This window comes from Oncorhynchus mykiss, chromosome 10, assembly GCF_013265735.2.
Source record: "Oncorhynchus mykiss isolate Arlee chromosome 10, USDA_OmykA_1.1, whole genome shotgun sequence".
In the NCBI taxonomy this organism is placed as follows: Eukaryota; Metazoa; Chordata; class Actinopteri; order Salmoniformes; family Salmonidae; genus Oncorhynchus; species Oncorhynchus mykiss.
In genome coordinates this window covers 62,362,915-62,386,001 of record NC_048574.1, presented here as the reverse complement: position 1 = coordinate 62,386,001, position 23,087 = coordinate 62,362,915, and the positions used below count along the sequence as shown (strand labels likewise).

Sequence of the window (23,087 nt, the reverse complement as noted above, 5' to 3'; positions counted from 1 at the left end):
GTAGTTACAGGATGACTTCATTGTTGTTAAACCCATCATGGTGGACATAAATATAATGCTGTGGGTTAAAATAAGTCAGCTATGTTAAGTCAAAAGACATCAGACAAACCTTACAAAACTATTTTTATGTGTACAGTAGGTGTTTGTTAGTGTGTGGGAATGTGTAGGTATATTTACTAAGTGTTTATTGGTTATAAAGTGCTGTTAGTGTATGCAGCATAGGGTGTGTTCAGTCATTTACTAAAGGGAGTTTCAATGAAAAGTCCCATTTTGTGTTTATTAACCCTTTTACACGGCCTACAGAGCCTCCAGAAAGTAGTCATTTTCCACAATTTGTTGTATTACAGCCTGAATGCCAAATGTATCAAATGTAGATTTTTTTTGTCACTGACCTACATACAAATACCCCATAATGTCAAAGTGGAATTATGTTTTTAGAAATTCTTACAAAATCAATAAAAAATTAAAATCTGAAATGTCTTGAGTGAATAAGTATTTAACCACTTTGTTATGGCAAGCCTAAATAAGTTAATGAGTTCACATTTGCTTAATTAACAAGTCACATAAGTTGCATAGACTCTGTATGTAAACATGATTTTTGAACTCTCAGTACCCCACAGGTTTTCCAATGACTCGCAAAGAAGGGCACCTATTGGTAGATAGATAGGTTAAAAAAAAAGAAGCAGACATTGAATATCCTTTTGAACATGGTGAATTTATTAAATTACACTTTGGATGGTGTATAAATACACCCAGTCACTCCAAAGATACAGGCGTCCGTCCTTCCTAACTCAGTTGCCGGGGAGGAAGGAATCCTCTCGGGATTTCACCATGAGGCCAATGGTGCCTTTAAAAACTATTTGGAGTTTAATGGCTGTGATAGGAGAAAACTGAGGATGGATGAACAACATTGTAGTTACTCCACAGTACTAACCTAATTGACAGAGTGAAAAGAAGGAAGTCTGTAAAGAATAAAACCTATTCCAAAACATGCATGCAGTTTGCAACAAGGCAGTAAAGTAATACTGCAAAAAATGTGTCAATGTGTTTGCTTTTTGTCCTGAATACAAAGTGTTATGTTTGGAGCAAATCCAGTACAACACATTACCAAGTACCACTCTCTATATTTTCAAGCATAGTGGTGGCTGCATCATGTTTTGGGTATGCTTGCCATCACTAAGGACTGGGCAAGTGCCTAGTTTCCACCAGATACTGGGAGATTAATTCACCTTTCAACAGGACAACAACCTAAAGCATAATGCCAAATCTACACTGGAGTTCCTAACCAAAAAGACAGTGAATGTTCCCGAGTGCCTGAGTTACAGTTTTGTAAATCTACTTGAAAATCTGTCAAAACCTGAAAATGCATATCTAGCAAAGCTCAACAACCAATTTGACAGAGCTTCAAAAATAAAATGGGAAAATGTTGCACGATCCAGTTGTGGAAAGCTCTTAGAAAATGACCCAGAAAGACTCAAAGCTGCAATCACTTGCTTCCACAAAGTATTGACTCAAGGGTGTGAATACATATGTAAATGAGTTATGTCTGTATTTCATTTTTAATACATTTGCTAACATTTTGGAAAACATGTTTTCACTTTGTCATTATGGGGTATTGTGTGTAGATGGGTGAGAAAATATATATATATTTTGAATTCAAGCTGTAACAACAAAATGTGGAATAAGTCAAGGGGTATGAATACTTTCTGAAGGCACTGTATAATGATAGGGATCAATTGAAATGTTTCTTACAGAAGAAATATGAAATGCATAAGCATGGTAGCAATTGAAAGGGAACAGTTTTGAGATTATGGAAACTGTTGTGTCCAAAGTAGAGGACACAACAGTTCACCTAACACAATACTGAATCGCAACATTCCACTGTTGATTTGATGTGCATTTTACATTTACTGAACTTCTCACCGCATTTGTTGATAGCGAAATCATGAAATACTCTTGATTCATTCAGTAACAGGACAAGAATATGCCTGGAACATGTGGGGTAGGTGCAACGTAAGACAGAAAAATGACAAGGGTTTGAGTGAGAGGACTAACTGGTGTCTCCAAGTGGCAACACACCTCTCCAAAGTGTGCACAGTTCCTAAGTCATTTCAATGCATTTGTATGACTCAAAGAACAGTCTCCAACTGCAAGGTGATTTTTTTGTTGCTCTCCTAGCTGTGCCGTTGAGGAACTGCAGCAAGCACACTTGTTGTCGCAATCCAAAAAACCGGACCATTTTAAAATGGCAATCTGGATGAGGTGGGCATCATTTGAAAGCTTGTTCTATTGCCAACATCATTCGCTAAATTATAAAATACGATATTACAGTGTTAGGCTTTCACAAGACAATTCAGAGAAACAGATGGTCATTTTGGTGAGCATAGAAAGGAGTCATGAGTGCATTCAGGCGCGTGTTCCGTGGCTAATAGACTCATTATGTTCAGAACAGGTTCTGACACCATGTCATCTTGTAACTGTACATCAAACGTAGGGATCATAAACATTGACACTGTAAACAGTGTACAAGACATTAGGAAAGCCTTCCTACTGTTGAGTTGCAACCCTTTTTGCCCTCAGAACAGTCTCAATTCGTCTGTGCATGGACTCTGCAAGGTGTCAAGTGTTCCACAGGGATGCTGGCACATGACTCTAATGCTCCCCACAGTTGTGTCAAGTTGGTTGGATCTCCTTTGGGTGTTGGACCATTCTTGATACACAAGGGAAACTGTTGAGCGTGAAAAACCCAGCAGCGTTGCAGTTCTTGACACACTCAAACGGGTGCGCCGGGCACCTACCATACACTGTGTATTTAAATATTTTGTCTTGCCTATTCACCTTCTGAATGACACACAAACATAATCCACATCTCAAGGCTTTTCAAATCCTTCTTTAACCTCCTTCATCGACACTGATTGAAGTCGATTTAACAATAAGGAATCAAAGCTTTCACCTGGTCGGTCTGTCATGGACAGTGTTCCTAATGTGTTCACACTGTGTATATGACATGAGTTTTATCATATGGAAATGTGAAGTGCACATTTTGACTTAGTGTTTGGTTTGCTTGTATGAAGTCAAAGCTGTATTTATTATAATCCTTAACATCTCCTCTTTCAAAATAGATAGAGTCCTCTTAATTTTCAGCATTTCCTTCATTCAGACAACAACAAAAAGTTGCACATTTAGTGGGAGGGATGGGTGCAACTTGTCACGTGTTGTGCTCAAGTTCAGAACAGCTGTCAGTCAAAACCCATACAGAGCCTGAGCACTGACGTCATTTATTGCATGTTACTGTACAGACACCGTCGTTACAATTTAGGTGCTTATCAGTGCCCAAATCTGCCACTTTCAACCCGTATGTATACAGGTACATAAACATATGAAAACCACACATACACATCTCAACGAAAAAAATCAACATGAATTTTCTCATTAAAAAGTGTTGTGGGAAAAAAATGGTAGTAGTTGAATGGAAGTAATGAAACATCATATATCCTACACAGTACAAACACTACATGTAACAGACTTTTACGGCTTATATATGCCTTAGAAATCACACAATGTTTTGGTTGTAATATTCTACTAAGGAATATTCAACAGTAAAATCGGTTAGTCTTGTTATTCCAAATGCATCTGTGGATATGTTCTGTTGACAACAATGACAATTCAGCTTTGTCTTTAATGCAGGTTTTTGATCTAAATGTCAGAAGCTAAAGTATCAAGTAGAAATGGTTACGGTCTTTGTCAGGGTTGATACAACTAGGCACCACACCTGATCAACTAAGCTAATTGATCAGTGATTGCCTAAATTCAACACACCTGGGCTTCCAGGTCAGTTAAAACAAAAAATGAAGTGCCTATAGCCCTCCAGGACCAGGGTTGCCTACCCCTGTTCTATGTTATAGAGTGGAATGTTTTTTTCTGCTGGTGTACCCTGAGGTAGCTACGCAAACAGCCTTTCTTCCATGTGGATCTTCAGGTGCATCTTCAGCTGGTCCTGGCGGGAGAACCTCTTCTCACACTGGGGGCACCTAAAGGGTTTCTCCCCTGTGTGGACCCTCTGGTGCCTCTTCAGGTCACCAGCCTGGGCGAAGCACATGTGACACTGGGTACATTTGAAGGGTTTCTCCCCTGTGTGGACCCTCTGGTGCCTCTTCAGGGTGCCAGCTTGGGCAAAGCGCATGTGACACTGGGTACAGATGAAAGGTTTCTCACCTGTGTGGACCCTCTGATGTATCTCCGACTTCTGGGTGCAGCTGAAGCCTTTGTTACAGAACTTGTAGAGGAACCGTTTATCTTTAATATTGCCTGACGTTGCTCCCCCTCCCGGAGCCTGGGCTCTAGCCCTGTCGTTTGAGTTCAATATTTGATCGACACGGTTGTTTGAATCCGAAGGCCCCATCGATGTGGACACTGGGTCGTGACCACTGAATGCGTGTAAAGGGGAGTGGGTCGCGACATTTGGATTTGTCTCTAAACTTTCCCCGTTTTCTAAGAAATCTCTGCCCTGTGAGTGTCTGTCTCCTATGTGACTATCTGCATTCCATGTGGGAGGAGCGTCGCCCTCCACTTTCACAGTCACTTTATCTACGACCAGACCCTTTACGCACCCTTCAGAGTATACACTACTAGTGTACTGGTTCCAGTCCTCTCTAGACAGATCAGTGTGTGTCTCTAAACCCAAGGGCATGTTGCCAGGGTCCATCCCTGTAGCGTAAGAACAAGACGGATCATTGCCAGTCTCTAACATGTCACCTAAGTGGTTACCGTAAAGTAAATACTCTGAGCCGGGAGCAGGACAGCCCAGTGGCCCCAGTCTCTCTGGGTCTGATCTGTGGTCAGATCCTGTGTGCAAAAGCCTTTGTGTTACAGTTAAAGTCTCTGTGTCGGTCTCTGACTTGAGGACGGCGTTCAGCGTTCCACTGACCTCCGTGATGCTGCGTCGCGTCCTGGGCTGCGCTGGGGCGGTGGTAGAGTCCTCCGTGGCTACAGGGGATGCTACTCCAGCCACTGCTCCAGTCTGGATGTCTCTGCTGTGTTGTAGCTCCCTTCCTTCAGACCTCTCCTGCTTGACCCCAGGACCTACAGCCTCTGCATCTGCAGACTTGACACAAGAAGGCTGCGTTTAGACAGCAGCCCAATTCTGATATTTTTTTTCCCCCTCCAATTGGTCTTTTGACCAATGAGATCAGCTAGGAAAAGGATCTGATGTGAAAAGATGTGACGTGATTGGCCAAAAGACAAAAATGACAATGTCGTAGGGATGTCTCACAAGCTCCCTTATGGGTCGTTCCATTTGATTTCAATTACTTTTTGACCGCACTACCTTTTGATTTGAATGAAACGTTCCATGGTAGAAGTGGTCAGAAAGTGACTTTTTGGACCTGAGTGCCAAAACATTCAGGAGATAGAGGTGCCCAAAGTTGACCCATTTTGCTTTCCCCACCATACCATGAGACATCCATGTCTTAATCACTGGAAAAGATAAACGGTTGAGTTTGATATAATTTAAAAGCTTTACAAACAGGGTTGTCTATTTTTTTGATATCTTGAAAAATGTAAATGTTTTCCTTTAACACCAAATATCTATAAAAAAAGTCAACTTTTCTTGCATACGTTGTAGCTTAGACTATTTTACATCATCTAAGATGTTTGTGTTGTGCCTGTCATCAGTTGAGGCACAGCATGCTCTTGAAAACAGGGTGGTGGGTGTCATGTTCTGACTGATAAATGTACTAAAATGGAAATACAATTTCAACTTTCAATTGGTACCAAAAAGATACCAAGAGAATTTTGACTTGAATGGGAATATAAGATGTTTTATATTATACTGTGAATCATCCATAGGAAACCTATTGAAATCATAGAAATATAGATGACAGAATAGATATTCTTACTTTAGTTGACATTGAACTGTGAATTGACCGGCGGCTATCTTTGTGGTAGTAATTGGAGGTTTAAATGCCCACACCAGTAGAAAAACCTTTTAGAGCTGAAAGATGATGGCCACAGCTTACCCATGATTTTGCACAACGATTTAAGTCAATAAGTCATCGTTTTAGTCAAAATATGATATATGTGAACATCTGAGCTGACATCTGAGCTGCCCACTTTGTGAAAATCCATGTGAATGCGGTGTGTTTTCTTATGATATGACATACAAACGCTTTTCAAACTACGCTTCATTTCAGGGCTGGTTTTATTTGAATGTTACCACCCACCAGCATGGCATTGTTCCTTAATCAGAAACAGCTGCAAAATTATTCAAATTAATTATTTGCCACTGAGATGAGACACACAGCCTTGTGTCTGTATTAAATATACATATATCTGAACATTTTATAAATGGTATAATTGCGTGATATGATAGCATTATGCCAACCCGTCGCCGCAAAATGAATGGTTTTGACCACTAACATGCTAGGCCGAAAATGAACACTCGCGTAGGCGGGTGGTCAGGGCTCAACAGTGCGAGCATTTCACTTGCATTTGTGAATAAAAACAGTAAAGTATGATCACATTTGTAGTAAAATAAATGCTGCAGTAGCTGTTTTCAAAGTACTTCCGCTGTTTTGTTTCATAGCTGGTACATTAAAGTCGCACAAAGTCAAAGAACTACAAATGCTATATAGCCTATTCCACCTCGTCCTTCCTGGCTGGAAGCTGTGCCCACGTTTAGAGCTGAGTGAAATGTACATTTTTAGAAAAGCTGTAGACAAAAGTCGACTGAAGTGATTCTGAAGTGTTTCTTGGCTATTTAAATTATTTTGTTCACAGGCTAGTTTTGTCAATGAACAAAGTCATTGTAGCCTATACTTTCACTTCCCATGAGCACGAGCTTTGCTATTTTTTTAATTTTTTTATTTTACCTTTATTTAACCAGGCAAGTCAGTTAAGAACAAATTCTTATTTTCAATGACGGCCTAGGAACAGTGGGTTAACTGCCTGTTCAGGGGCAGAACGACAGCTCGGGGGTTTGAACTCGCAACCTTCCGGTTACTAGTCCAACGCTCTAACCACTAGGCTACCCTGCCGCCCCTATAGCAGCAGCCGAAACATACCAGCAGCCTACCTAGCTACCAAAGGTTGAAACGTGTCCATAACAATGTAGAAAAACGCATAACAGCTATCGTTCAATAGTTATTCATATTACCGGAGTTTCATCTTATTATTTCTAACTATTTCTATAGCGGATTTGCGGCGACAATTTATGGAAGATGACAAAGTCAAAGATAGGCCAGTGGTTTCCATCTGTGATGTTTTCTCTAATGTTTTCCCTAAATAAATGGTTATGACAAATTCAGCTCCAGAACCAGACACAGAGCCAGCTGGCTAATATTTTGAATATGGTGTAGTAAGAAAATCAAAAACAGCATCAACAAATAACATTAGCTAGCTAGATACGTTTAGCATGCTAGGTAGCTACACTGACAGTGCCCTATTTGTCAGTGCCCCAGCCTGTCATTTTAATGAAGTAGCCTTTGTAATTTTTCGGAGGTGGAACTTAAATGTGCATTTCCTCTTTAGGACAGGAAATTACGGCAAAATAGTGGTAGCAACTTCTAATTAAAATGTCAATGGTGTACCAGCTAAATTGCAGTGGTCTGAATGGAGAGGTCAATTCTATTTCTAGAATTCAAATGATACCCGCCATGTTTTCAAGAGTATGCTGTGTCTCAACTGATGGCGGGCACAACACAAACACAGCCAATTATGTAAATTAGGGTCTAAGTTGAATTACCACCCTGCATGTAAGCTTTAAAATGATATTATACTCAACTGTCATTTTTTCCCCAGTAGTAAAGACATGGATGTCCCATGGTATGGTGGGGTATGCAAAATGGGTCAACTTTGGGTCAACTATCTCCTGAATGTGTATGGAAAGTGCTGTTCAAATCAAAAAGGGGTGCAGTCAGAAAGTGATTGAAATCAAATGGAACGATGTAAGCAAGTGAATAGCTGAGGGGAGTGTTTCTGAAGAAGAAAAAAAATCAGGACACATTTCATTTACAAAGTAACTCATTGTTAATGCAACACTATTCCACTGACCTCTATCACAATAATGTGCTGGGTTGAGGTTCCAGTCCCCTCATCAACAGTGATTGGTTGGTCTTCTCTCCATGTATTGTGTCCCGCTGGCTTCACCAAGCCCCTGTGGCCTCCAGTGAGATGTCCTTCACCTGAGACAGTGATTGAGGGAAAAGAGGTGGTTAGGTTAGCTACTGTCAATGCTATATTGTACACTGTGGACACGGTCTAGAATTGGCATACTAACTTCTTGACATACTATTTATAGGTCAATTGATTATGTTCAATGCATCAAATAGAAAATGCAGAAAATAAGGTTAGAATATTATATTGTGTCTTTGGTGTCTCAAGGCAATCAGACTGCTAAACAGCAATCACTAACTCAGAGAGGTTGCTGCCTACATTGAGACCCAATCACTGGCCACTTTAATAAATGGATCACTAGTCACTTTATACAATGCCACTCTAAATAATGCCACTTTAATAATGTTTACATATCTTACATTACTCATATCACATGTATATACTGTATTTTATACCATCTTTTGCACCTTGCCTTTGCTGCTCATCCATATACTTACATGTACATATTCTCAGTTTAGCCCTTTAGATGTGTGTATTAGGTAGTTGTTGGAGAATTGTTAGATTACTTGTTAGATATTACTGCACTGTCGGAACTAGAAGCACAAGCATTTCGCTACACTCGCATTAACATCTGCTAACCATGTGTGTGACAAATAAAAATTGATTTGTGCAAAATATCTAAGTTGCATATTATCCAACAAATGACCAAGACCCAATTCTGGTTAACCATAATGTGGTTAATAAAACAGTTAACCATAATGTGGTTAACGCATCTAAAGTCACGCGCGCAGAGGAGAATGGGGACACGGTCCCGCAGCCTCAGCGTTCTGCTAAATGTACCTTTTGCCATTCCTCTGTATCGGTCGAGGATCTTGACACTACTGGGACGACTGGCGAGGACGCGCTCTGCGCGCTCCCGTGCCATCTTTAGTTCCAGTAGCTGTAGTTTCCTCCGCATTGCCCTGTTTTCTTTCTGGCTTTGAGACATTTCCAAACGAAACACTGCATAGTCGTCGTCTACGAGTTTACAGATCTCCGCCACAGCTGCATTCGCTAGCACCTCCATGATGGAGGCTATTTGAGTGTGATAAACCATACAGTTAGCCATTGTTAGCTCCTTGCTAGCGTTAACTAGATAAAATATATTAAGTCCTGTCTCCAACGTGAATTAAACACCACCTGTGGGTAAGTATGTTTTGCCGTGCAGTTAAATTAGTAATATTTTGAGTTACATGGTGTTGATGAACGTCTAAATAACCTAAATAAAAACGCTGAAGTGGAACTTGTACTCGGTCACTGTTCACTTCCGTTTACATTGAAGAGAAAGGATCTTATTGGCGTGGGTCATAGCTCAAAGGGTGTGGTTAAATGAAAAGGGTATGATGGCAGCGCGCTGTTCTTTGAAATGCGGTACTGTTTTATTAAGTTAGCTACACATTCAGGGCTTTATTTTCGGCTGGCGCAAACACAGCGTTTTGACCAAAACCGGCTCCAAAAGATTGGCTGCTTCGTGGGCAAAGGTGTGAACCTATCAAAGTAAGTAAATCTATTTTTTTACATACCATTAGTCAAATATCACATCACTAAGTGTAACCGATGTGAAATGGCTAGCTAGTTAGCGGTGATGCGCGCTAATAGCGTTTCAATCGGTGACGTCACTTGCTCTGAGACCTTGAAGTAGTTGTTCCCCTTGCTCTGCAAGGGCCCCTGCTTTTGTGGAGCTATGGGTAACGATGCTTCAAGGGTGGCTGGTTCGAGCCCAGGTTATACTGTTACATAAGGAAATAACATGGTCCACACACACCAACAGTGGTGTTGACAATACAACGCCTCTTCCCCCTCAGGAACCTGAAAAGATTTGGCAGATTCTCAAAGTTCTACAGCTGCACCAGTGAAAGCATCTTAACTGCCAGCAACTAATTGGTATCCGGCTGCAAGGCCATGACACATGTTTTATCTGGTTCAAGTCCGGCTGGGCCACTCAAGGACATTGAGACTTGTTCCGAACCACTCCTGCGTTGTGGCTAAGTAAAGACGTGTTCCGAGGCCTCTCCGCTAAGGGCCGATATTTGGGGCGGCAGGGTAGTGGTTAGAGTGTTGGACTAGTAACCAAAAGGTTGCAAGTTCAAATCCCCGAGCTGACAAGGTACAAATCTGTCGTTCTGCCCCTGAACAGGCAGTTAACCCACTGTTCCTAGGCCATCATTGAACATAAGAATTTGTTCTTAACTGACTTGCCTAGTTAAAAAATAAAATTATGTATCAAAGCGAGAACAAGTTTTGCACTCCTACTAGCAACATTCGGGTGACATTATTGGATATGTCTGGACCCGGGAAAACAAAACGATAAACAAGAAGACACGGTGAGGACTAGCAACATGATGGCGGATGCTAACGTTATGGAGATGCTAGTCACCATCCGTGCAGAAATGGCTACACTACGCTCTGATTTCATGACTGAACTTCGTTCCTCTGTGTCAAGTCTACGAGCAGAAATTATGACAGAAGTCCAGTCAACAACAAATAACTTTTGCACAAAAAAAAAAGGATATGGAAATGTCGTTGACCGACAGATAAACAGCTTAACGAATTGGAATCCAAAAATGACGAGCTTACCCCCGAGAACGTGAAGTTAGAAGGTTAGTCTAGATGAACAGGAAAACCTTTCCCAAAGACGGAACATACGCGTGATCGGAATCACTGAAGGGCGCAATCCTACTGACTTTATGGCCATTTTCCTGCAAGACGTCCTCGGCGGAGAGACGTTTGACCGGCCCCCAGTCATCGACAGGGCGCATCACCCTCTAGCGGTAAAACCACAGCCCGGTTGCCCTTCCAGAGCAATGCTGGTCCGCCTACATTACTTCCAGACCAAAGAGAAAATTATTCGGACCTCACGCAAAAGAGGACAACTGAACTACAATGGCAAGCGGATCCATTTCTTCCCAGATTACTCTGTGGATCTGGGAAGACGCAGAGCTGCATACAAAGATGTGAAAGCCCACCTTCACAAGGTAGGAGTCAGATTTGGCCTGATACACCCGGCTAAATTGAGGATTACTTTCCAGGGGGCAAGCCACACATTGAAGATGCCCCAGTCTGCGCTCACCTTCTACCGGGACAATATCCACTCTACGGCGGCATAGAACCCAGAGCCGTGAAAGGTTGCTAGTTGTGTTATTAGGGTGCACCCATGGTCAGTGTATAGACATGGACGTGAGTAACTTATTTTCCCTAGCAAAAATAATGCACCACATATAGATAGATGGCTGAATACCTCGGGACGGAACCTACCCGTCTACCATGCAATGGTATTCAAAGTAATCGTTAATAAGTGTTATGGTGTAATATAACGAAGCTTTTAATTTATAGAACTAGTGAGGTTATTTTTTTTTTTATGAAGGAATAAGCCAAATCCCAATGACGTTCCTGTTAATTTGCTCATTTAGTCGGGCCTCAAGGTAGGCAAAGGGGCGTATTTACTAGGCTATATTCATATACAAAATTGCAGGCCTAAAGTAAATATTTTTTATTATATAGGCTAGGCTACATGTGATTGTATGGTGTGTCTATTCGGGCACGTGCATACGAGTGCAATAATGCTTATGACAATTTAAGATTTTAGGTTATTCCTTTTTCATCCACATTGTTAATTTATGTCAACATGGTGAAACTTTTTTTTTTCTTTCTTAAAAACCCTTAGTGGGCTTCCTGTTAGAAAAGTGACAGAAAACAGTAGGTACTGTTTGTGGGGTCTGTCGTTTCATTTGGATTCGGCAGTGGGGTTTTTCTAAACGTTATTTTTATATTTTGGTTTAGGGTTAATTGTTTATTTTTTGTGATGCACTACTCGGTCTGGGTTAAGTTATTCTTGAATACTGTAACACAAATAGTTAATTTAAAGCAGTCTCCTGGAATGTACGGGGCAGTGGGTATGTGGTAAAGAGGAAGCAAATTCTAACATTCTTAAAAAAGGAAAGGCTTTCAATTGCTATGCTACAGGAGACCCATTTATCTTCAACAGAACATGCTAAACTGAAGAGGGACTGGGTGGGCCAGGTGTACTTTTGTTATTTTAGTTCAAACAAGAGGCACTGCCATCCTCAAATGTCACATTTTATATTTGAGCACCAAGATACAGATCCTGCAGGACGATTTATTTTGATTACAGGTAATATACTTGGTCAACATATTACTATACTAAATGTATATGCCCCAAACAGACTCCTCCAAATGTATGTCTGACATGATTTTATTTAACCAACAATGCAAGGGACTATGGCTTATTTCAGGAGATTTTAATTGTACTTTGGGTAAATTGGATAAAGCATCAACTGCTCCAATCTCGAAACATTTGTGATTTATGTGGTTTAGTAGACGTATGGAGAGAGCTAAATCCTAATGTCAGAGACTATACTTTCTACTCTAGACCCCATCATTCATATTCTAGATTGGACTATTTTTCATGCCCTCTTGTTGTCCAGTCATGTGCTATTGATTCTATAGTAATTTCCGACCATGCCCCAGTGTATATAGATAGTGAAATTGGCAAAACAATTCCCAAAATGAGATATTGGAGACTCTCTGTTTAACAATGAAGGATTCTGCTCTGTGATAAATTATCACATCACTGGCTCGACAACCAACTCTCTCCTGTCTCAGCTGCAACTATCTGGGCTGCTGTTAAAGCAACCAAAATGGGTCATATCATTTCCCAAGCCTCTCTGATCAAGAAGCTTAGAATTGAAAATAGGGGAAAAAAATGGAGGCTGAAGTAAAGCATTTAGAACTTCTTCATTAACAACCAACCCAGGCAAACTAGAATTCACTAGCTTGTGCTGAGGCCAAACTATGTAGGGCATAAAACGTTTAAAAAAAAAACTTTTTTACCAAGCAACAATATGAGTTTGGTAACCGTCCGAGCCATCTACTTGCACACCAACTTAAAAATTAACAAAATGAAAGCTCTAAGTCTAAGAATGGCAAATGGCTCTATTTCTTATCAAGAATACGTTTTGCGACTTCTATAAATCTCTTTATACTTCACAATGTACAAGATTGAACAACAAAATGACTGAATAAGATAACCCTGCCCACTAGATCAGATGAGCACAGAAGTAGACTAAATGCTCCCTTTACGCCTGAAGAGGTTAGGGAAACTATTAAGGCAATGCCTTAAACAATTGTAAAAATTACTTGCGTCATGCACAAAGTAGATGTCCTAACCAACTTGCCAAAAAATTGACTGAAACAGGCTTAATATACTTGGACATATGGGACTCCAAATTATATACCTTTGCTCACAAAGATAAAACAGGATTGGATTAACTGGTCTACCCTACCAAACTCTTTTTGGCAGGATTAATGTTCTTCGTCAGCTAAATTATTTATTCCAAAATATCCCCTGCCATCTATGTCTTTTTTTTCAGGAGAATCTGGATTCAGGGCAATCGGTGACCAGAGTGATGTTTGGAATCTGCAGGTACCTCCTTGCATCCTTCCAAGTTAAGTGTATTGTAAAATTGTCAGATAAGGAGTATTGGACTTCTGGACTGGAAGTTGAAGAGTATTGCTGACCTCATACCTTTTTATTTACTCAGGACACTCTTAAATTGTTCCCACCAATAAAAACTGAGTTTGACTTACACAACAAATATTTTTTTAAGTACCTACAACTGAGACACTTCAGAGGGTCAGAAGAAAGTCGAACTACGTTTTCAAATGACTGAAGTTGAAAAACTATTTACAAATCCTACTGTTCGGAGAGGTTTAATCTCTGACATATTCTATTTTATCGAACAGAAGTGCCTCATCCTATGATGCGTTGAGACATGTTTGGGAGAGACATTGGACATGCATTTGGTGAGGAAGAATGGGCTTCTATCTGCGAAAGGGTTTACCCCAAATGCTCCTCCATAAGCATACGAGATACATTTCAAATCTTTCATAGAACCTACTTTACACTTGTCCGCCTTCACAGAATGTATCACATTTGTTTCAAATGTAAACAGGATACTGGAACCTTCATGTATGTTTTTTTTTGTACTGCAGCAGAATCCAGTCTTATGAACTTGAACTTACACATCCAGACAATGTTGCTTTTTCACCAAAGTTTTTTGCTCTACTCTACAGACTTGAATACTTAGCCAAAAAAATGCATATTGTTATTATGGTCCACACCTGAAGTACCATCTGTGAGAATTTGGCATTCTCAAGCTTCTGCTATCCTACCTCCTAGAGAAACTTACCTTTTGATTTACAGAGGTCTGATGTCAAATCTGGTCTTCATTTTTTACCTTTATTTAACTAGGCAAGTCAAATATTTTATTTTCAATGACAGCCTGTTCAGGGGCAGAACGACCGATTTGTACCTTGTCAGCTCGGGGGTTTGAACTTGCAACCTTCCGGTTACTAGTCCAACGCTCTAACCACTAGGCTACCCTGCCGCCCCATTGTGGTCCTATGTAGAAAACCTCCCATAAATGCCCATGTTATAATTGTTATGTTTGTATATATTTTTATGACTGCCTTTTTGTATAAGATTTTGCTCTTTATTCATGTTATTGCACTTAGTCTGTGTGGTGCATTCTAATAAAAAGATGATTACAAAAAAATAACCAAATCAGTCAGTGTGAAGTACAGTACTTTAATTACATAAAATAGTTAATGGTATTGAAAAAAACATTCCATGCCCATTTCCAAATGCCCCAGCATACCGCCCAAGCCTACACTTAGGCACTTGACATTGAGATAAAGGCCCAATGCAGCCGTTTAAGATGAATACACTAATTGTAAGTAACTCTGGATAAGAGTGTCTGCAAAATGACACATGTAAGTAGAATTACTTTCTCACCAAACCCTACCTTTCCTATAATCTGGTACCCTCGCTTGGATAAAATGAATTTTAGAATACCTTGGAAATTCTTACATCTTCACTACTTTGTCAAGTAAATAAAGGCATTATCTCACTATAAAACACCAGTACCAACCTAAAGAAACAGGTACTCATATGCTTAATTTATGCTGCAGTAGTTTATGTGTCGGGGGGCTAGGGTCAGTTTGTTATATCTGGAGTACTTCTCCTGTCCTATTCGGTGTCCTGTGTGAATCTAAGTGTGCGTTCTCTAATTCTCTCCTTCTCTCTTTCTCTCTCTCGGAGGACCTGAGCCCTAGGACCATGCCCCAGGACTACCTGACATGATGACTCCTTGCTGTCCCCAGTCCACCTGGCTGTGCTGCTGCTCCAGTTTCAACTGTTCTGCCTTATTATTATTCGACCATGCTGATCATTTATGAACATTTGAACATCTTGGCCATGTTCTGTTATAATCTCCACCCGGCACAGCCAGAAGAGGACTGGCCATCCCACATATGCTCTCTCTAATTCTCTCTTTCTTTCTCTCTCTCGGAGGACCTGAGCCCTAGGACCATGCCCCAGGACTACCTGACATGATGACTCCTTGCTGTCCCCAGTCCACCTGACTGTGCTGCTGCTCCAGTTTCAACTATTCTGCCTTATTATTATTCGACCATGCTGGTCATTTATGAACATTTGAACATCTTGACCATGTTTTGTTATAATCTCCACCCGGCACAGCCAGAAGAGGACTGGCCACCCCACATAGCCTGGTTCCTCTCTAGGTTTCTTCCTAGGTTTTGGCCTTTCTAGTGAGTTTTTCCTAGCCACCGTGCTTCTTCACCTGCATTGCTTGCTGTTTGGGGTTTTAGGCTGGGTTTCTGTACAGCACTTTGAGATATCAGCTGATGTACGAAGGGCTATATAAAATAAATTTGATTTGATTTGATTTTGATTTGCTTAATTTAGCGTTATTTAAGTAAATGTGATATACATTATAAGGCTGCATGGTGCAACTAATGAGGATTTGACAAGAAATGTGTATGAAAGGCATGAGCTCTGCTTTCATTTTTTTGTGTGCAGGATGTACACTGTTTAGCTGCCTCTCAATTACAATTTGGCAAGCACTTGATAATGCCTCGAATTTCCCGGGGGCATACCCTTTGTGTGGCTGTAATGCCTCCTGAAAAAAAAAAAACATGCCTTGGGCTGGAAATAATTCCCTTCTCCTGGTTGGGTGCTGTGGCGAATGAATCAGAATGTATCCCTTTGGACTCTGGTGTTGGCAGTTGCACTTCTTACCTCAGCTGGGGCTCAGTCACTTGGGGCCCAGAGAGGGGAGAGGTCAGGCTTGTCTTTTACACGTTTCTGGTGCTATGCAGAATATCAGAAAGGGAAGAGGACAGGATGGAACATTGTCTTCATATGTGAATGTGTCTTCCTATTCTTAAACCATGTGAAGGGATGGCGTGATTAATGGGGTACCAATTACTTGTCTGTGCGCAAGTCACTCCCTCCTTTGGCATTGGGGGGGGGGGGGGGGTGTATGGAACCATTGTATGTCCTCTCTGATGTTGCACTTATCCTGGGATAGTATATGACCTAGAGACTCACTCCCCTCAGTGAGCTTGTCCAGGAGTGGGGTCAAGGGCTTTTAATTGAGATGGCAGTATCTAGAGTTGACAATTGAGTTATGCCATTGGATGAGTTGGTGTTTTTGTTCTATACCGTACCAGGAAGAGACAGTTCCAGTTTGGAGTAGGGGGGCCAGACACTGGTCTATACAAAAAACTGTTGACACAGCAGTTGCTGTCTGCTATGTATTATAGATACCTTTCATACAAATCTAAACCTTGTGACCATTCTATGTATCGGTTGTGCGTCATGTAGGTTGAGAGGGGTGTATCTTGGCTATAAAAGATCTTTGTACTTGTGTTGTCACTCAACAGTTCATTAGAAATAGGGATTCATTGAAAGTCAATGCTATTGCAAAGCTCTTATTATTAAAGATGTAGTTTAAGTATAACTCTGGTGTGTGAAATGAATTTCTGTATTACCAAATGAGGAGAAACAAACAACCACAGTGCTCTGAAGCGGCTCTCCGTCACGTGATCGGGTCTTTCTCACAGGCTACAAGTGGAGACCGACACATCGGGGACGCAACTGTGCATGTCCTTATTCAATTCCGAGGCGCATATTGAAGATATTGGAGGAACTGTCTACATTTACTTGGTCAGCCAACGAACAGCAAAAGCACTGGCCTATGTAAATCTACTATTCCCCCATAGTACAAAAGTTGACCCATTTCTATTCTGCGAAAAATAAAAATTCCAAACAGTCTGGGACAGTTGTGGGATGCAATAGATCCCAAATTAATACAGCTACTAGTGTAAATTTAATTAGATTTTTTAAGCAATGTGGCTGACAAAAAAGATCAGAACAATTAGCTTAATGTTGATAACCTAAGGCTTTTTCGTCACATTATAAGCGCAGAAATGCGCACACAGCAGTTGGCTAAGCGTGAATACTCCATTAGCGGGAAAACATTCTCATAGCAAATGCAATTATGCATGTAATGCTTTTATTAAAGGTGCTTTTTAGAATCTTGACACTCACGCGCTGTGTATGTATGCCAGTTAGGCTCTACACCCCTTGTAACGTGATTAATATGTGTAATTTTAAGAAGTTATTTTGCCACTTTAGTTGTGAATCAAACCTTATATCCAAGCCTATGGGCTAGGCTACATGAGGTGTGTGCCTATGATTCGAAAAAGTCTAAAAAAAAAAAGGAATGCGCATCATTCACAAGTCAAACATTAATATTGTCATCCATCAGACTATTCTTGATTTAATCTGTTTTTTTACATATGCTAAATAATGTGTGTGAAATGAGTTTTGATTTGGAATGGACCATTATCATGCACCCGTCTTAAAACAGGGTCAGGAGGAAAAGAATAGCTAATGGTAGATGCTTTTCCCGTGGTTCATTTTCATGTCAGCCAGGTAGGCTATACTCCTGTTGTAAAGAGAAGCAATGTGCTTAATATTAGGAAAGTTAAGAAATAAACATAGTAGGCCTAGCCTATAGAAAGCTGATGGGATCCTCTTTTTAATAGAGGCCATCACTCTCCCCCTGCAATTGCATAGCCTATAGAAATGTTGCGCAACATAAGCTCTCATTAAGTGTTTGATTCGATTTTCAATGACATTTGCATTGCTGTCAGTGTGATAAGAGGGACAATCGAATGCTGAGCACCAGGCAGTTTAGCAAGTTTGGTAGGCTACTAATGATCAGAAGCCTAATTACCATGAGAAAATGGTCACGTGGAATTTGACTGCTGTAATGACTCGTGACCGCAAATAACTGGGTGTCCCAGGTCTAAATCAGTGCCTGATTAGAGGAGAACAATTCAAAAACGCAATGGAACTGGGTTCCAGGTCAAGAGTTGAGTTTGAGGGCTATACACTATACATGGGCCGTGTGCATTTTCTGCTGGTGTATCCTGAAGTACCTCCTCTCTGAAAACTTCTTCCTTCCCACAGTGCGTACAGGTGAATGGCCTCTCTCTCGTGTGGATCTTCAGATGTATCTTCAGCTGGTGCTGGTGGGAGAACCTCTTCTCACACTGGGGAAGTTGTAGGATTTCTCCCCTCTGTGGACTCTCTGGTGTCTCTTCAGGTTGGACGAGTGTGAAAAACTGGCCCGGCACATGTGGCAGCCGAATGGTTTCTCCCCTGTGTGGACCCTCTGGTGCCTCTTCAGGCTGGACAAATGTGAAAAACTGGCCCGGCACTGGTGGCAGCCGAACGGTTTCTCTCCCGTGTGAATCCTCTGGTGGATCTCCACCTGTTTGGGGAAACTGAAGGCTTTCCCACAGAACGAACATGGGAAGCGCTTCTCTTTGCCACTAGATCTACTGATAGAGTTACAACTACTGTAATTTGTCAATGGTCTTCTGTAGCCATTTAGTGTTGAGCCACTGGCATTGTCTGAGGTCTGGTTTAACATTAGGAGAGTGTGAGGAGGACGAAGGCCAGGGAGTGTCTGTGTTGTCGCAGGGTCCATGTTCCAGTTGATAGATCCTATAGAAGGCAGGCTGAAGGCAGCACCTGTTAGGGGGTTAACCTGAGGCACCATCAGCCTCTCTGAATCACAACTATAGGAACAGGACGGAGCATCGTTAGCCGAGCCGGTGTCTGTTCTCTTCTGCCGCATACGGACACTTCCTCGTCCCCGTGGACCAAATCTACGCCTTGCCCTGGTCTCAGCCAGTCTGTTGTCATGGAGACTAAGTTCAGATGTTGTGTTGTGGTTTACAATGTTGTTCCCCAGCCCAGAGTTGAGGACGTTGTCAAATCCACTGACCTCCACTATGTTGTCTCTGGTCCTGGCTTGCTCGGTGATGTCCCCTGGGACCTTGGCTGCACCCATCTGAGTCTGGGAATTCAAGATGGCCACCCAGTCTCCTCTGTTAGCCTCCAGCCAACCACCTGTAGGAAGAGGTTAGAAAATAGACTTTACAAACATGGCGGAGAAGTCAACATTTTGGAGATGTTCAGTTCATACATTATGCGTTTCAAATGATATCCAGGTGCATCACTATTCCCATTCAAGATCTATTACTGTATGTAGGCTATATGTATTTCTCCTTTACCTTGCTCCCCCATCTTTAGTCCACTCAGCAGACCAATGCTCTCTGGTCCATCTTCTATTGTCTCCTCTTTGACCAGCAGCAGATCAGGCTTCCCATCCTCCATGTCTACTGACTGTAAGAGATACAGAGTGAGAGGATGTTGGATCAAGAAATCTGATATGAGCACCCTGCTATGGAGCATCTTCTGATTGGGTAATGAGGGATTTCTATGAGTACTATGCAAATGTGTTCATTTGATTACTTGACACAAGACCGTATCCACAAAGCATCTCAGCGTAAGAGTGCTGATCTAATATCAGGTCCCCATCTGTCTACATAGCTTTATTCATTATAATAAAAAATGCTCCTAGATCAGCTCTCCTGCTCTGAGAGGCTTTGTGGATACGGGCCCTGACCTAATACCATTCAGACAGTAGTTCAGTGGGCTCACCTCAGTGAGACTGTGTGTGGTCCTGTGCTGCTCAGCTAGTTCCTCTGTGGGTTCAGGTGGTGGTGTAGTCTGGTTGTCCTCCATGACCATGGTCCCCTCAGGGTTCCCCAGACCCTCCTCACACCCCTCCTCCTTCACCAGCAGCACCTCTGGACCCTCCTCCTCCTGAAAGAGACAGATAACACAGACAAACATACACTCCCTCAGGTATGTACACACAGATAAACACACTTTCAACATGGAGTGTTTACCCATCGCCACTACGTTTGAGTCCTATACTGTATTTACATAATTACTTCATTGTTGTTAAGGGTTCGTACCCTTTTTAAAAATATATATTTTTTCCTTAAATGACATACCAAAATCTAGCTGCCTGTAGCTCAGGACATGCATATTGTTGATACCATTTGAAAGGAAACACTGAAGTTTGTGGAAATGTGAAATTAATGTAGGAGAACATAACATATTAGATCTAATAAAACAAAAATGTTGTTCAATCTTTGAAATGCAAGAGAACGCCCATACTTTCAGTTAGGAGTCTAGGTGTAATGTAGATTTTGGCCACCAGATGACAGCAGTATGTGCAAAGTTTCAGACTGATCCAGTGAAGAATTCAATTACCGCACCAGGTCTGCCAGGAGTTTGTCCAAATGTACCAAATAAGTACATCACTATAGAGAACATACAAATTGCAAAAAGTGTTATGTTTACACAGGAATGTCATAAATGATGCATCATTAACTTTCACTCATCTAGATGACCGGGCAGGGTGGGTGTGGAGCCAGAGACAGCAGTTGGGTCAAACTGTAGACCAAGTTCCTACGTTAACATAAAAATGAATTTTATCAAACAAAACAACGCTACATTTTCTCTGGGACCCTCGGGATGAAAAATCAGAGCAAGATTACAAAATGTAATTATCTTAAGGTGAATATCAAACCAGTTGCCATGATAAGTGTTTTGTTGTGCACTCGCCTCAAAAAATAGCATGTTGTTTTTTCACTAATAGCTACTGTTAATTGGACACAGCAGTTAGATTAACAAGAATAAGCTTTCTGCCCATATAAGACATGTCTATGTCCCCGGAAAGTTGGCTGTTGTATACAACGTAATTGTAGTCACATTAGCACACTTTGGGGACACCAATTCCGTACAGGTTAAACCCATCATGGTGGACGTAAATATGAGTCAGCAATGATAAGTCATCAGACAAACCTGACTAAACTACTTGTGTACTCTAGGTGTTTCGCTTCCATATTTTGTTCTCCATATAATTTTTTTAAAATAGGGAGCCCAATTTGTTTTCACCACTTATTTCCATGACTGATCAAAATAAAGTGTTCTCTCTTGTCCCTCTGCAACGACTTATGGTGAGATCTGTTTGGACCATGGAATCGCAATGAAATCAATATTTAATCATATCGGCACATTGTATCATGGAGGTCCCTGGCTATTCCCAGCCCTAATTGGTTATAAAGTGCGTTTGTGTGTATGAAGAATAGGGTGAGAGCAGATGTGATGTATACTAAACAATCTCACTGAAAAGTCCCATTTTGTGTTTATTCAACATAAACAAGTTTTTAAATACACGGGTACACACACACGGGTCTCTCTGCGTACCTGGCAGACATCTCAGCTTGGATGTCGGCCCACCACCTCAAGCTCAACAAGATGGAGCTGCTCTTCCTCCCAGGGAAGGCCTGCCAGCTCCAAGACCACATCACGGTTGATTGACAACTCCATGGAGTGCAAAGAACATCAAAACAGTGACCTGCTGCAACTGTGACATGTGGTTCTCACCCAGCGATCTTAAGATGAATGCACTGCTTTTAAGTCGCTCTGGATAAGATCTGCTAAATAACTTAATGTAAAATCTGCATGAACTTGATAAACTGCATTCATTTTCTCATTAAAAGTGTCTTAGGAAAAAAGTAGTTGAATGGAAGTAATGAAATAGGCATTTGTGAATCAAATAGCCTACACAGTAGAATCACTATGTAACATACTTTTTATCGCTTATATATCATATCGGGTTGCAATATTCTATTCAGGAATATTCAACACTGAAATCTGTTACTCATTATTGCAAATGCGTCTGGATATTTTCTGCTGTCAATACATTTATATTTAATGCAGTGTTTGATCTAAACAGCAGAAGCTATCGAGTAGAATGGTTACTTTCTATGTTAGAGTGGAATGGTTTTTCTGCTGGTGTATTCTGAGGCTCCTCTGAGAATCTCCCATGTGGACCTTCAGGTGCATCTTCAGGTTGCCAGCCAGGGCAAAGTGCATGTCACATTGGGTACAGCAGAATGGTTTCTCCCGTGTGGACTCTCTGGTGCCTCTTCAGGTTGCCAGCCAGGGCAAAGCGCATGTCACACTGGGGGCAGCTGTATGGTTTCTCCCCTGTGTGGACCCTCTGGTGCCTCTTCAGGTCACCAGCCTGGGAAAACTTCTTCTCACACTGGGGGCAGCTGAAGGGTTTCTCCCCTGTGTGGACCCTCTGGTGGATCTCCACATTCTGGAGGCAGCTGAAGCCTTTGTTACAGAACATGCAGAGGAACCGTTTCTCTTTACGATTGCCTGATGTTGCTCCCCGAGCCTTGGCCATTTGGTCCTTTGAATTCAATACCTGATCGAAAAGGACGCGGCCGTGTGAATCCGAAGGTGACATTGACGTGGATACTGGGTTGTGATCCCTGAACGTCTGTAAAGGGGAGTGGGTGGCAACATTTGTCTTTAAGCTTCCCCTGTAACCTAAGAAATGTTTGCCTTGTGAGTGTCCTTCTCCTAAATGAGTGTTGTCTACATTCCATGTCAGAGGAGCGTTGCCCTCCACTTTCACATCATTGATAACAACTTCCCCTTTCTTATCTAGACACCCTTCAGAGTATACACTACTACTGTACTGGTTCCAGTTTCCTCTAGACAGATCAGTGTGTGTCTCTAAACCCAAGGTCATGTTGTCAGGGTCCATCTCTGTAGCGTAAGAACAAGACGGATCACTGCCAATCTCTAATGCTCCACCGGAGTC

At 41.5% G+C, this 23,087-nt stretch overlaps 1 protein-coding gene across 3 annotated transcripts in view; it reads right to left on the bottom strand.

Moving 5' to 3' along the window:
• LOC110534477 overlaps positions 1-23,087 on the bottom strand; it is a 60,242-nt gene that overhangs the window by 4,606 nt on the left and 32,549 nt on the right. For all 3 annotated transcript variants that reach the window (XM_021619349.2, XM_036934466.1, XM_036934465.1), the window contains 2 exons: positions 20,054-20,218; positions 19,624-19,735 (listed from right to left, as the gene is read on the bottom strand). In XM_021619349.2, coding sequence (XP_021475024.2) covers positions 19,624-19,735; positions 20,054-20,218 — 277 coding nt within the window. The remainder of the gene's footprint in view (positions 1-19,623; positions 19,736-20,053; positions 20,219-23,087) is intronic.